Source organism: Drosophila simulans, chromosome 3R, assembly GCF_016746395.2.
Source record: "Drosophila simulans strain w501 chromosome 3R, Prin_Dsim_3.1, whole genome shotgun sequence".
Lineage (NCBI taxonomy): Eukaryota > Metazoa > Arthropoda > Insecta > Diptera > Drosophilidae > Drosophila > Drosophila simulans.
Genome location: NC_052523.2, coordinates 4,716,176 through 4,732,419, shown reverse-complemented (window position 1 = coordinate 4,732,419; position 16,244 = coordinate 4,716,176). Strand labels below are relative to the sequence as shown.

Here is a 16,244-nt window from a genome sequence, read left to right as displayed (position 1 = left end):
AGTACAAACAACCCATTGAAGATGATTTATAGACGCTTATTGACAGGACTGGGTGTTTCGATCAATAGACCAATTTTGATAGGAACCTGCGCCTCAACCGGATACCTTTCGACGTGCTAATGACTGGGATGCCCATAAAAAAATCAGCCATATGCTCGACCCCGAAAAACCAACAACAATTAGCGGCGAATATCCGAGGCCGTTCATTATAAGTGTATTACGTGTTTTTGCGCTGAAAGCAAAACAAACAGGCGCCGCCGGACAGGTAGCCCTATACTTAGAGCCATCTTCTCCAGGGTCCTCCGCCTCCAAAGTGTTGCCGCTGTCACATTAGCGCCGAGCTCGGTCCTCAACTCCTACAAGTTGGCCGGTGGTCGTTGGCCGCCTGTGCGGAAGTAAACGATTTTAGGGTCCCAGAAGTTGAAAGACGGCGCCCCACAAAGTTGCAGACGAGGGCCGATCAAATGCTGTTTATTGGGGCTTCAGCAGAGACACCTTTTTAATTTGGCATTCGCCGCTGCCGGGCTTATGGATGTGAGTGCACTGCGAAAAAGCAGGCCCTAATTTTTTTATATAAATTGATTGATCCGTTCCACAATTATTGAATAAAAAATATGTATTACGAGAATGTGAACAACACTAGATATTTATTCACTTATTTAGATATATTGAATTTAAAAGCTTTACTACAACTATTACGCTTTCAAGACATTTTAAGTACTAATTAATAGCTTACCGATATCCTGTGGCGAATATTGTGCATCGATAAATTTATTTTCTTTGAGTGCGTGATCTCGATATGATGCACAAACTGTGCTACTTGGAAATCCGCATAAATTGCGTTTAATTGGACAATCTTTGCTTTATTTCTTTGTGGCCGGCGGCCAGCGAAGAAATCAAATTTTGTATGTAATGAGGATATGGCATCCCGATTCGTTTGAATCCTTGGCCCCATCGAGTGTGTGGCATTGCATGTGGGGTAGCCCCTAATTGGCTACCGTTGATGCTGCTGCTGCTGCCCCGGGATCCCGATTTGGGCTCTCGAGTCCCAGGTTTGATTGATTATTGAGCAAACTTGCGGACAGGCCGAACTCCAATCTATTTGTGTCCACTTAGTGTAATACAACATGAAGCGACTTTGGCCCCGAGCGGAAGTGGGTCGAGTCCTCGATAACAGGATAACCAGCATAACGACTGGACACCGGACGGAGTGCTCCAAAGTTTTCGGCCTTGCGAACGGAAATCCCCCGAAAAGGAAAAGCCAAATTGGAAGTGACCAGGGGGCGGATGGGCGTGTGTCAGTCAAAAGAGTGGATGCGAGTATGAAAAATACAAACGAACAGCCCGAACAGGATGCGGTTGGTCAACAAGACAGGATACGGAACCAGATACAGACGCAGATACAGATACAGATACAGATACTACGGCTCCGGATCGCCGGAGCCAGGACTCTTCGCACGTCCAGCTGCACATGTACGTGTCAATTTGGATTATGGCAAGATTGAAAAGGATTTAAGCTCACGGATGGCGGTCGCCGGTGGCAGACATTATGGATCTGGACCTGTATCTGTATCTGGAGCAGAGCCAGCCAGAGCCAGCAAGAGCCACAAAGCTAAGCACATTTTCAAATTAGTTTTTCATCATTTGGACTAAGGCCACAAAAGAGTTGACAACAAGTTGGACAGTTTGCAGAGTTGTCACTCGCCCGCTGTTGCTTTTCCACTCAGCTGCTCCGCGGATGCACTGCTAACTGTGCCCTGTGACAGCGACTGATTATCGGGCATCGGGGGACATTTAAATTAAATATGAGTTCCTATCGCTGCACGCAGGTAAGTACAGGTGAGTGTGTGCATATGGCTGCTCGGGGGCTGTCTAATTATGGCGACCCCCCGTCGGAACGGGCCGTCGTAAAAACGTCATAAAGAAAACCATTTCACCTAACGTACGAGCTACGAGCTACGAGCTTGTTTCGCCGCAATATGAGTGCGGTTGTAAAAAACGAAACAGGGCGGCCATTGTTCTGGTCTTCTGGCAAACAAAAGCGGCCAACTGTCATTAGCCGTCTCCCTTCCACCGTCGCATGGACGTCGTTAAAAACGGTGCACCAAATGGGCTTAAAAATGAAGTAAATGGAGTGCGCTAATCACCCCCAACCCCCGCTTCATACACTAACCCCTGTCTGGTGTATGTACATGGCGACTTTGGACCCACAACTAACAGCACTCTAATGGCCGCCCCGCTCGTTTGTGCTGAAAACTAATGATTAAACTTGTCATTAGCTTGTCCGCTCGCTCACATGACGCGGTCCGCTATTTGTTAGCTTTAGTTTTTGTTCTCGGGGGAGTCCCGATTTAGATGCTATCTGTTGAGGCTTAAACATCGATTAGTTGGGAATTTTTGGAAATTGATTTCTTTAAAAGGGTTTCTGAGTCAAACAAAGCAGCAATTTGCAATTATTGTGGCTCTGAATCTTGCAAACAAGCAAGTTATGTTGGCAGTCGTGAAAAAAAGGGGCCTTACCCTTATCAAAGGACACATTAGCGCGGTGTGACACTGGAAAGGGGCGAAAAGTAGCAAAGATTCACAATCAAGAAATATTTAAAAAGAGCTTATGTCAGCATAGAAAATCTAAAACAAAAATATATAAATAATTAGCATCAAGAGTTACTTTTTTTTGGATTTTGTCTTAAATTAAAACTTGGTACATATTAAATGGCTATAAATTATTTACACTTTAAGATATTGACCTGCATGGAATTTAAGGTCAAGTTCTTCAAAGGACATTAATTATGAATCCGATTGACAAACAGCGATTAGCTAAATAAGTAAAACTCAATGCGATGACAATAAGAGATCATCCGCACTTCAATCTTCAATAAACAACCCACGTGCGAGGAGTGGCAATTCATGTAGCTGATTTTCCCATGCAATTTGACATGAAAATTTAATCGAGTTTGTTTTCAATTGAGTGCAAAATCACATCGCCAGCAGATAAAAAGTGTGTAAAGTGCCAGGACCGAGCTCTCAACTCGATGGTCAGCATTGAACTCGAAATTGGTTTCGGGGTGGTTCGATCTTTTTTACAGCACTCCGCAGCCCAACCCACAAGTGTCAACAGGATGGTCGACCTTCCACGTGCGAATGGCTGCGATAGAATTATTCTGGTATTTATTGCCGAACACACAAATTTATAACCGACCAGCCAATGAAACGCCATAAAAAAACCCCACTGACTTTGACGTGCTGCCAGAGCTCGAGTCTGGTCGAAAACATTTCAATTTTATGGCCACGCTCCGTCCAAAAAGGCTAATAAAATATTGAAAAGTCTGGAAAATTTATGTTGAATTCCATTAGAGTTATGGCGTGAAAATTGCCCTGCTTGTCGCTCGTTGCCGACCGGAAATCAATGGCGAACATTAATTACTGGCTCGCAGGAAGTGTCAGTTCGGTTGGCAGGACACGGCCGTTCGGAAAAAGCCAATCAAGTGGCTCAAAATATTCCGCATCCAGGTCTCCAGTGTCCGTTTAAGAGGTCGCCATCTCAGGTATTTAAATTGCCGAGGCCGGTCTTCTCCATAACTTGACTCTCATTTCATTTGCTGTCCGACTTTGCTTAGATGCCTTGCTTGTTTTGGGCCCAGTTCCCAGCTTCCAGTTCCCAGTTGTCCATTTCACGGACGAGGCATTTGCATCTTTTATTTGCCACACAACAGGATCTGACCTTTTTTTCTTGGATTCATCCTGTTTGGAGAACGCTCACTCGGACCTTGTGTAAGTGGTCTTCGGGGAAAGTTTTGATTTCTGCGTAATTTTTCTTTCGCCTGTCCGGAGCTAGTCAAAACTCGCAGCTGCCACGTGAATAATTCAAAGAAAGCTGGACAGGATTTGGGCAATCAGCTCGGCACACTGACTGCTGCTCCTCAAATTTTCACGCATTTGTGGGCCGACTCCGCTGGCAAATTGAAACAAAAAGAAGCTACCGGACAAATTTCTCCCAAATGCATATTAAAATGCCTAACCCGGGTACTCCGGTATAACCACTGATTTCTCCGGCCAAATAAATGTTGCGCCGTAAAAGTAAACGACAAACGAATGGGGAGGCAATAAAAGAGCTGGCATGAAAAGGCAAGGGCGTTTCTGTGGGCGGCGGGGTGGCAGGTTCATGTCGTTGACTAATGTTAAACGCGCACAACTTGTCCTTGTTGTTGATGTTGTTGAATGTTGTTTATGAGTGGGCTGGCTGGCTGGCTTTTCGGTCTATCCTTATTCAAATCCCTGCGGCCTCGGGAGATCCGATCCCCGGACTGAGCCCGCCAGGAAATGACGCGCGTGCCTTTTGAGTCACGCGCTTGGCAACATTTCAAATTGATGAAGTCGTGTTCGGAACATGAACATCCCCTTCCCCTACCACATCCACCACCACCACCCCACTCTCGGTCCTTGGTGTCAATTGTATAATTGCCAAATGTTGTTTTCAAATATTTAATTGAAAGGGTGTTTTGTCGTTGCTGGCGATGCTGCGATTGCCGACTCTCCGTTTCGTGGTTACACGCGTATCCTGTTACAAATCCTGCGTCGAAGTTGTTTTGCCTGCTGTTTAATATAATTGTTATCCGCTTGTATCGGCGTTGAGTGTTTGACCGGTAAAAGGGGGTTGGGAAATGGGGTTCGGTTCAATCAAGTGCCGAGACTTTCTCAGCAGATAACACTTGGTCCCCAGGAGTAATCCCTAGTAGCAGATGCTACTCACATAAAAGCGATGTAAGTTGGATAAAAATGCATGGGAAAAAGATTGACAGAAGAGGGTTATCTTTAGGATAGATATATAGAAAGACTTGGCTAAAATAATTAATTTATGTTTCTGGTTTATTTCCAAATTATTAAATAGTGTTACTTAAAAGATGATCTCCTTCATATAGCTTGCATAAGAATTTATGAAAATGTGAAGCTAACCTTTTTGAAAATGTAGCATATACAAATTATCCTAGTAAGAATTCCATAGTAACTAGCTTAATAGTAACTATGTATTTTAAACCAGAGCTTATTATAATATAACTTGACTAAATGTGCTATAATAGACAAGAAGCAACTGAAAAGGTACCCATGCTGCGCACGAATGTCTCTCAAAATGTCCTGGTGCCCATTCCCCTATCGAATCGCAGCCGCAAGGAAGTGGGAAACGCGTTGAAGGCAGCTATCAATACAGTTTACGCAGTCCTGGGAGATAGGGAGCCAGGTAGGATGTCGATGACACCTACACTCGATGGCACTCAGCGACCCGACGGACTGGCAACTGGAGTTCCGCAGCTGACAGTGGCCTGGGAAAAGTCGCAATCGGCGGTCGACCGGCAATTCGAATTGCATTTTAATGCAATTACAAGGACGTCAATCTGCCCAATCCGCCCACTGCGCCCACTCCCAGTGGGTGTGGCCACTTTACACCCCGAAGGCCCACTTGACAGTAACAATCAACAGAGGCAGAGTGCAGTCGCTCTGTTGAAATATGTCCTGCGTCCTTAAATTCACTTCTATTTATGTGCACTGGCCAAGGGCGGGAGAGCAGAGGGCAGAGGCAGTCATTGCTGCTGTCGCAGATTAAAAGATATAAATTCATATTCCCCAAGCACCAGGCAAAAGGACCTCGAGCGCGTGCCCTCGTCCCTGCCTACCGCCCTCCCTCCCCGAGGATCGATTAGCTCGTTTGCAATTCAATTTGAAGCACAGCATTTGCCGTGTTTTCTGCGTGACTGTGTCATATATCTTTTTTATGAATGGATTCCGTGAATGATGAGCCGGCTTAGCCGGATGGCAGGGCGTTTGATTTGCCTGATCCGCCACTTGCGACTGTCCGATGCCGTGTCAGGCAGCCGTGTTCCGGGTGGCAGGTGCATCCAGCACTCGGCCAACTAGCAACTATCGGCGTGCCACTTACAGTAATTAACTGCGAGATGCTGAGCGCCGTTCGTCAGTTCCTCAGCCTTAACCTCATCGGCGTGTCCTGTCCCGTGCCATCATCCCCGTCGAAAGGAAGGCAGCTCAAAGGACCAGGAGTCGCATAAAAACGTGCCTACATTGTTTTCTCATCAAGGCGCACAACATTTGTCATAAATGCGCAACGCTGGCCCCGTCCCCATAGTAATTTGATTGGGCCATTTACAAGATGAGCACCAGGATCTGCATGTTCCTCAAATTGATTTGTGCTCTTTTAATGTCCTGCGCTTTATTAAAAGAATTGTTTTTCCAGAAAATAGCTTGCAGCGGGGAAGGGGAAATGAAATATGGTTTTCGCAGAACATCTTGAAACGAGACTTTTCCAAATCGATTTTTCACCATCCCCAAACTGTGGGCTTCAACCCGTTTTAACTGCTGCCATAATCGCACCCAGCCGCAGACTGACGGGAAAACATTGATTGATGATAATGACCCAAATTCGTAAATAAACGATAGAATCGCTTTTATCATTGCTTGTGACTTGGAGCCATTTTTTCAAGGCTTTTTAAGGTTCGCACAAAAAGTAAATATATATGTATTAACATATATTTTTAAAATATGTTAGAATGCACGAATGGGATCTTATAAGTAGGTAAAATTAAAAAAACCACGTTTGTAAGGTTTTTTAGATTTATAATGCCTCGCGCATCTTGTTGATCAATGTACTACATAGTTTCTAAGAACCAACTGGCCCATCTAGACCAAAATTTGAAAGCCATATTCCAGTAGTCATGTAATTTAGCTTAGTGACTGTGGCTATAAGTTCAATACGTACGCCGAGTTCATATGCTCAGTTCTCTTAAGTTGAATAAACCATTTAAATATATGTTCAACATACGTAGTCAGAAATGGTTTGTAGACTCTAGATGAAGACGCTATTCCTCGTTATTCTGACCACTACTCTCTGAAACTTTAACATAGATTATTTAAATATTATCTTATGTATTCTTTGATTTTATTTTAACTTGGTAATTATTATTATACTTACCAAACATATAGACCTCGTAAATAATTAATCAACAAATGTATATAGTGGCGCCATCGGAAACCAAAGTCGGCCGCTTACAGAAAAGTAGTTCAGAAGTAGACCGTAAAGGTGGAGCCACTATATATGAAATGCACAGCGGAGTTTTTTTATTAAGTTCGTGTAGAAATATGATGGCAGTCCGAATTATGTAGAGTCAAAATAGCAGCTATGGAGATACTGAAAAATACCGCCCGTTCTTGATCAAGAACTCTAAAAGTCTCAAGAACTAAAAGTGATTAGAAGTTTAAATACGTTGTGTAAGTTGTACTAGGGAAAAATTGGAGCTAACGACAATGCCGCACTGATTTTACAATCTTTAATAAAGAACCTATCATCATTAAAACCATTTATCTGTTATAAGAAACTAATACTTATTATTTTTATCAATGTAGACCAATTTTAAATGAAAGTAATCGAGATATATCGTGGTAGCCACAATCGATAGCATATGTACCAACAAATGGTACATGGGTTTTTGTCCCATCCGCAGTCTGGTCACACCGGTCATGTCACAAATTTCGTAAACAAAAGAGTCGCGAAATTGCTCGTAATAGTTTTCACTGACTTGGTCTGCTGGTCGGGTAATGTCACAAAAGTAGTGTAGAAAACCCAGCCATGGAGGTGTTCCAGACCGACTCGCACTATATCTTCGTTAAGCGGGACAAGAGTTTGTGGTGGCACCGAAGGACGTCTGAGTTCTCGATAAAAGCAGGTAAATTACAGGTCTCGAAACACAATTGAATCGAATGAATCGCATCGTATTTGTGTGGGTGTCGCAATGTTCATCGTTTTTTTAATAATCGGAGGTCAATATTGCTACAAAGTTCATTCAGATAAGTGATGTATCATACGCTTTAAATGAGCAATTGCGACTTCCTGAAAATGGTCATTTGTTTTCAGTGTGTATGTGTCACACACACACGATGTTTTTAGATATTTCAAGGGCGCAAGCCTTAAAAGATTCATGAGTCGTGAATAATCCCGGAAAGCGGGCTTCTCCAGAACCCCATCTAATCGAATTACTAATTCAGTTCAATCTCGAAATTTGCCTGCAGCTGGTTGACATCTCAATGCTTTTCAAGTGTGATATATTCATTGCACTACATTCCATCAACTAGAAATATCTGTAAACTTCGTTTCGCCTAAACTTTCTATTCCCCATCGAGTTGACATCTTGCTGTTCCTATCACACTAACTCCAATAACTTAAACAATCAACAGTCGACAATGCGTCTGAAACCGTTAATTGCGTGTTTAGTGCGCAGCAATTACATTTGGATCAATTTGGCGACACGCAACCTGCCTGTATTCACGGACTGTATTGGGATACAAGTCTCGGATTCCAGGTCCTTGGGGATGGTCACTTTTTGTTTGGCATGACTCATCCGCCGCGTGACCCCTGACCCATACGCAGCCCATAAATCTTTGCCAAGGTCACCGCAGCTGCTCCGACCGTCAAATTTCATTGTTTGCCGAAAAGCGTGTGTGCCCACGATGAAAAGTGGCTTGCCACCAAAATCAACTTGGTCAAATTTATAAGGGCCACACTTTCATATCGATGTTTAGGTCCAGCAGAAGAAGGCCTAAGTTATGGGTTCCAGACAGTTTCCGGCGTTATCTCATTTGGGAGAACCAGATAAACTTGGCTGCAAGATAAGATTAGAAAGGGGTCTCGCAGCAAGTCGCTTTAAAGTGCATGAGCAACTTTTAAACGTGCCGCACATAAAAGAATCCCAAGGATGCACGTATCCGGCACGTAAAGTGCAATTGCACATTGCTGTTTTTAGCTGCAGCAGTGGGCGGTGTGGGTGGCTTTCAGATTCGCTGCACAGTTATGAGCGGTTGTACCAACCCAAGGGGAAATCATTCCACACGCAACGCCCCAGATGCAAATATGTAACCTGAAATTACAGGCTTTGTCACTTAAGGGCAGTCCTCATTAGTCGGCAGTCAATATTCGTGCTCGTTGGGTGAGCAATGTTCTAGTTATTTGGACTAGCTTTGCCAGTTGTTTATTCTGAGAGATTGTTTTATTCAGGGGGCGTACGTTAATCAAATCCCAATAAAGCCTAACGAGCAAAAACATGGTCATTAGGTAGATGACATACCTACAAATCATTCATAAAATTGTCGGACAATTTATTCTGACATTTTCGTATTCGGACTTTGGAGAAGGAGTACGATTTGGGATCACTGCAATCTCATTGAATCAATACACATGTACATATTTAGTTAGGTAGTAAATTATAGGATTCTCCATTACATTAACCACTATTAACCATTATTAATATGTAAACCTTCGAGACTTGTTTAAATGGATTACAAGTTTCAAATTTGAATTCCTATAATTTCAGTAATAAAAGGTTGAGTGTTATTCCTTGAACACAAGAAAAACACTAAGAAAGTTAACAAACTTACGTATATTCCATTTCCAGGATGGGATCTCAGTTCTGTGGACGACATAGAGTGCATTGGAGTGACACATGGAATTGTGGGTGTGATCTCACTGCCCAACGTCTATGAACCCCATTTAGTTGTGGTAAAGGAGGCATCGCCAGTGGGTGTTCTATATCCACCACACTTGGTGTATAAGATCAAGTCCATATGCATTCTGAGTGCCGACGATCCGGACACCGATTTGCCCAATTGCACCAAGCACACCAAGTGATTTTATACAACAGCTTATTTTTGGTCATTTAATTCATTTACATTTTTAACCAGGAGCAACCAGTCCACGCCCACACACAGCGTCTCCACCTCCAACAACAACAATGCCAGCGTTCCGTCGAGCGGCGGAGGCTCCTCAAAGAGCACCAAACTATTCGAGGGTATGAACAAGACATGGGGCGCCGTAAAGAGTGCAGGGAACACTATTAAGAATACTACCCAGCAAGCTGCAAATTTGGCCACCAAGCAGGTTAAGTCATCTGTGGGCATTCGAGAGCCAAGGCATATTGAACGGCGCATTACGGAGGAATTACACAAGATATTCGACGAGACGGACAGCTTTTATTTTAGCTTCGACTGCGATATCACCAACAATCTGCAGCGTCATGAGGCCAAATCGGAGGAGAGCCAGTCGCAGCCGGATGAGAGGTTCTTTTGGAATATGCATATGATACGGGATTTGATTAACATGAATGTATGTGTTTCGAAAATTCGTGCCCCTGGCTTAAAATACTAAACCGTTTTATTCGCAGGACAAAACTTGGATACTGCCCATCATTCAGGGATTTATGCAAGTTGAAAATTGTGTCATAGGCAATGAGTGCTTCACCTTGGCCTTGGTTTCGCGAAGATCACGTCATCGTGCGGGAACACGGTATTATTTTTTAAACTTACTGATTGTCGCATTTTATTAAATTTAATTCCTACTTAACAACAGCTACAAGCGACGGGGCGTAGACGAAAAAGGAAACTGCGCCAATTACGTAGAGACGGAACAAATACTCTCATTCCGTCATCACCAGTTATCCTTCACACAAGTGCGTGGATCGGTGCCCATCTACTGGAGCCAGCCGGGCTACAAGTACCGCCCACCACCACGCCTCGATCGAGGGGTTGCCGAGACCCAGCAGGCCTTTGAACTTCACTTTACCAAGGAACTGGAGACCTATGGGCGGGTGTGCATCGTCAATTTGGTTGAGCAGAGCGGGAAGGAGAAGACAATTGGAGATGCTTATGCAGATCACGTGATTAAGTTAAACAACGATCGATTAATATATGTTACCTTTGACTTTCACGATTACTGGTAATATGCAAATACTTAAAACTGATCTGATCATCTAATAACATATATACTTCTTAATCTATCTGTTTAGCCGCGGCATGCGCTTCGAAAATGTGTCGGCTCTAATCGACGCAGTGGGCCCTGAGGCAGGTGCAATGGGATTCCACTGGCGGGATCAACGCGGAATGATATGCAACCAGAAATCCGTTTTTCGGGTAAATTGCATGGACTGCCTAGATAGAACGAATGTGGTGCAAACGGCTATTGGCAAGGCTGTGCTCGAATCTCAGCTAGTGAAACTAGGCCTCTCGCCGCCCTACACTCCCATCCCGGAACAGCTGAAATCTCCGTTTATGGTGCTATGGGCAAACAATGGCGACATAATCAGTAGGCAGTATGCAGGCACAAATGCATTGAAGGCAAGTAGATAAACAATGATTTATTTGAATTGTCCACTAAACTTGATTTAATACAGGGAGACTATACTCGCACCGGCGAACGTAAAATCAGCGGTATGATGAAAGACGGCATGAACTCTGCCAATCGGTTCGTATAAAAATTCAGAGTACCCACTTTTATTGTTTTGGTTGCTGCCTTACATTTGTTCCATTTTCCTTATCTTGATTAATCCACTTGTCATAGTCATATTCAAACTTAATCGATTAATAATACCCTTTTTGCTATTAAAATTAAAATAGACTATCGGCCATTCTGCTAATTATGGGTAATTGGGCGTCCAATCAATCAAAACTTCAATCTCAGTAGCCATGTCATGCGTTTAAATTTTTAAAACCGTTTTTAAATAGTACTCATATGCTTTACTAACGCTGCATGCCTGTTTCATCATAATCAAATGAGATCAAGTTTACGTTTTCGTCTGAAATTCAAACCCAATGCTAAGCAATGGGCTATCTTTCTAACACTATACTACTATTCCAATGCACAGACCCGTAGCTAATGCCGTGCCCAACTTCTTCGTAGCTTTTTCATACAAAACTTTGCGGACTCGTTTCGCCAGTGCATCATCGATCTGATGCAGGGCCAGTTGCTGCGGGCAGAAGAGCTGCAGGAGGACGAGGTACTAGGCACCATTCTCCAGATCCTCACACCTGAAACACGGCCCCCGCTTCGGGGCTATTATAATCCTGGTGTGCTGGGTCCCGAGCTACAACTCCTCGAATCCATCGTTACGACCAGGTGCGCAGCTCAAAGGCGATACCAAGCTGGAGTAGATGGCCATGCAATCGAGTCCAGACATTTAACGTTTATAGTTTCTTCAATTGTTTTATATCCTTTGATTATTTTATCACAAAAGGTACTCTTCCCACATTTAAAACTTATCCTTTCCTATCATTTGCACATTTGCTTATTTTTTAATCGACGGTATATTTTGTTGTAACTAATGAGTTTTTGCTATTTTCAGTTATTACTTGGCGCGATTTAAGGACTCGTATCGACAGGCCACCATAGATTTGATGCTAGGCAACCAGGTCTCCTCGGAGTCACTCAGTGCTTTGGGCGGACAAGCTGGCCCAGATGAAAATGACGGAACAGAAAACGCCGAGCAAGCCAAGTTGCTAGTGGAGGATTGTCGCCGCCTTCTACTCGGAACCGCTCAGTATCCCGTTGGAGCCTGGGGACTAATAGATGCTGACCCAAGGTGAGTTAAGACAACCTACTTTGCATTTGTTTGATATTTCTAAATATACCAACTTTATTCCGCAGCTCCGGCGATATCAACGAAACAGAGGTGGATACTATTTTATTGCTCACAGACGATTGCTATATTGTTGCCGAATACGACTCACATCTGGACAAGATTGTGCGCTTCGAGAAGGTGCAACTGACGCAGGTGCGTCTCATAGAGTTGGGCATGCATCAGCAGACGAAAATTTTTCAGGGATCCGCACCCGCGCATCTTTGTCTGCGTCTCAACTACAGCGTGGAAGAGCAAGAGGGCTACTTTCACATGTTCCGCTCGGCCAATCTAAGATTCTTTAACAACATGGCCTATGTGATCAAGACGCAGGAGGAGCTAGCCGAGTCCATGACTTCAATTGTCGAGATGTTCCGCATTGCCCTGGATAATGCAGGGAATACAGAAGTGCGCTACATCACGGGTGGTGTGCTGCAGCGAAGAAAGAGCAAGTTGCCCACTTTGGATGTTCCAAGAGGCATGCCGCGCAACCTTTCCGAATCTCAGCTGGTACAGTTCAGCTCAAAGGCGATTTCAAATGTGGCGGGACAGTTCTCGAAGTTGGGACAGACCTTTAAAAAGCCTCAAGCTCATCCCAGCAGTCAGGCAGCTTCTATGAATCCAAAAGTAATGCGCCAGAGAGACAGCGAAATAGAACCTGGCCAGGAAGCGGAAAAGGCAGTTTTCACCCTGGGTCGCAAGCAGCGAAATTCCAACAGCGCCAGCAGCACCGATACCGATGAGCACGATAACAGTTTGTACGAGCCCGAGGTGGACTCGGATGTGGAGATAGCTATGGACAAGTCCAACTACAACGAGAACGCCTTTCTGCCGTCGGTGGGTATTGTAATGGGTAATCAAAAGGAGGACTCGCCTAGCTCCTCCGATGAAATTCGACATTTGGAGCAGAAGGATAGCATGTGCAAAACCACAGAGGATGTGCTAACCATTTCTATAACCTCCGTGACGGACCACGTTGGTCTGCCCACGGGCCTTCTGGAAAATGCACCGGCCATCCGACCGATTACGCCAAATCCCTTGATCTGTGTGGAAGCTCACGAAGCATTTGACGACGGGGAGAAGGGGGTGAAGCCTGTGTCCAGGTCTGTATTCTACGATTGATCGTTGATCTTTGGTTGTAGAGAACATTTCGTTAGAACTTTCTGTTTTGTCTTATGTTGTTAAGTAGCCGAACTATTTATAGTAGATATTGTAAATGTGTTTATGTAAACCTTTGGTCAGTTTTATTCCTCAAGCTCAAAGTATTATTACAATCCTTCTATACGTTGAATGTTTTTTATCTTTACAATAAATACCTAAGACTAGCATGTATTATTGTTAAAAAAGAAAGAGAAATATCAGTGCCTGCTCCATACCACATACACTCAGGCTGTTTCTGGCCAAAAATCGCTCAAAATAAACAAAACTACTTAAAGCTAAGCCGTGTTTGTACTGTAACGCGTTTTCAGTACGTCCGCCAGAGATCTCAGCCTTCCTGGTTTGCCCACTCATCCGGAAGCCAACAAGCTGAAGCAGCTTACTAGCCCGCTCTCGAAGCTGGCCAAGAACATTGGATTGAACTTGGACCCCCGCAAGATAGCCACCAAGGTATAGCAATCTTGCATATATTTGTTTATATTTAATTAAACCATTCCGAATTCTTTCAGACCGGAGTTCTCTCACCTACCAGCCTCTCCGCCGAGAATTCTCCGCCAGAGCGAGACCCAAGCTCACGGGATCACTTGCTGGAGCTGTGGGAAGCCGAGAAGTGCAAAACCAAATTAATAGCCTTGTAAGAAGGTCACTAGGCGGGCAATAACCGAAACTACACACTTTTAAATTAATAAGTGCAAGTGATATATTTATTTTCGAAATAGAAAGCAAGAAAACGCAAATTGTTCTACTTGTTGTTCGAGGCACTTCCATTGATGTCATATTAAGCATAAAGCAAAGATTATAACGTTTTTGTGGTTCTTATAATGTAGATGATAAACGCCATATTTGTGATTGTTATAGCACCAAGCTGTAGTGAGTTAATAGATTTTTGGGCAACCCGAAAACAATTTGGGTTTATTATAATGGACACCAAGGATAAGCAGCATATTTAATGCAGACCAGAGTTAAATGATCGCTTGAAGGGATATAAATGATTGCAGATTAACAATATTATAATGAAATTATATCCGTTTTTTTATAAAAAAAATAATATGTTTAATTATTTAAATTGATTTATTTTAGCAAAATGTTTTTTTTATTATAATTTTACTTACCAAAAGGAAAGGTTTTAAAATCTTTTTTATTTTGTGATTGATGGTGTCTTTTATTAGTAGATCTACCACTTATTATTATTATCCTATAATATACTTGCTTTGCTTTTAGCAATCAGCTTTAACCGACAGCTTAGTTTTAGAGCTCAGTAGAAGTTCAGCACTTGGCTTTTGAAACAATTATACGTATGCACATCAGGCTGGTGAACAGAAAACCCAATACCACGAGAAGACAACAACCAAACAAAAGACTTGGCGGCTGCCAACATTTTTACACGCTACACTTATAGGAAAACAACACATTTTGTGGCTGGAAAACCAAAACATCATATGACACTAGACAATTATACCATATGTGGCAACTTAAGAGATTTCAACAAAGTCAACGAATATTGGAAGATCTATAGATACTCATAAAGTTTTGGTTCGAATACGTTCGATATATTAGTCTCTGTAGTGTATTTGTAAATAAAGGAACATTTTATGTAAACGTACTACAATTGGTACTATGTATGCGCCACGGAATATGTGAAATATATATATATGTATGTATGCGTTTTAATGCCAAAAATTTGATTGTGTCGTCTAACAACGAACCAATGGAAACCATGGTTAATGGGAATCGCATTGCTCTCGCCATCCTATCAAAAACGCAGCACGTCAGTGTCAAGTGGTGTCCCGTTGTTAGATGTGGCTTGTTTACATAAGCGATAAACAAGGAAGCAAAAAGTGGCAGCCAGCGACCAACCCCCAAAACCCGCAACCCCGCTGCCAAGTGGAAATCAAAAATCCATTAAAACACCACGGAAACGGACCTCGTGATGCTGTCAATCAGCTTACACATACACAAGTGTGTGTCTCTATTGATATTGGCCTTTATTTATGCGAACTTTGGGCCAACTCCTCGGGAACTTTTGGCCCGCCAGCTGATAAGAGCCACACGCTGATGCGGACAAGGATGCTGCTGCTCCTCTGATGACCAGGAAGCGGAGTCCAATATCATGCTAATGTGTACGCACAGTTGCATCAATTGTTTTTCAATCAAAGTGCCATCAATCTTATTGGCTGTTTGTTTAATTAACGCACGCATTGTCTACCTATGGAAATGGAAAGCGGAAATGGGAAATGGGAAAACAAGGAGTGGTGGTGGGTGGCAGCTGGGTGGGAAATAACTTGCTATATTTCATGCCAATCCGTTTGACCCCCAGTTACGCCTGATTGACCCGCGCACCCACCCCGCCGAGCGCCAAGGATGCACTGCCTCCCGGAATCCATGGCATTTTTCTTTCGCATTCACTTCTTAACTTTGTCCATGTCTTTTGCGTCCATTAAGTGTGTCTGTGCTAAGACTTGGAAATTGTCTTTTGAATGTTTCAATTACACGCCTTCTTAAGCACAGCTTCCCTTTCAAATTGAACCAACGCCACCAGACCCGTCCGGCATCAGGCATCCGGCTTCCACGGTCGGATGGGCGGATGGGTGGTTGGGTGGGCAGCCACTGCCGACGGACGGAGACTGATCTGGGCTGGCTTTC

The 16,244-nt window shown here is 43.5% G+C and overlaps 1 protein-coding gene across 5 annotated transcripts; it reads left to right on the top strand.

The window, feature by feature from the left end:
- The first annotated feature begins 7,485 nt into the window (after positions 1-7,485).
- LOC6727178 (phosphatidylinositide phosphatase SAC2) lies at positions 7,486-15,281 on the top strand. 5 transcript variants are annotated; one of them, XM_016175810.3, is made up of 12 exons: positions 7,488-7,730; positions 9,453-9,681; positions 9,739-10,159; positions 10,218-10,339; positions 10,403-10,768; positions 10,839-11,166; positions 11,223-11,293; positions 11,729-11,944; positions 12,171-12,407; positions 12,473-13,546; positions 13,913-14,051; positions 14,111-15,281. In XM_016175810.3, the coding sequence occupies exons 1-12, from the start codon at positions 7,634-7,636 to the stop codon at positions 14,237-14,239; spliced, it is 3,429 nt and encodes a 1,142-aa protein (XP_016033670.1). In that variant the 5' UTR covers positions 7,488-7,633; the 3' UTR covers positions 14,240-15,281. The 5 variants fall into 5 exon arrangements, with proteins under 5 accessions (XP_039150706.1, XP_016033670.1, XP_002102570.1 ...); XM_016175811.3 differs by lacking the exon at positions 11,729-11,944 and having other exon boundaries at positions 7,489-7,730; XM_002102534.4 differs by lacking the exons at positions 11,729-11,944; positions 13,913-14,051; positions 14,111-15,281 and adding an exon at positions 13,806-13,883.
- Positions 15,282-16,244: the final 963 nt, after the last annotated feature.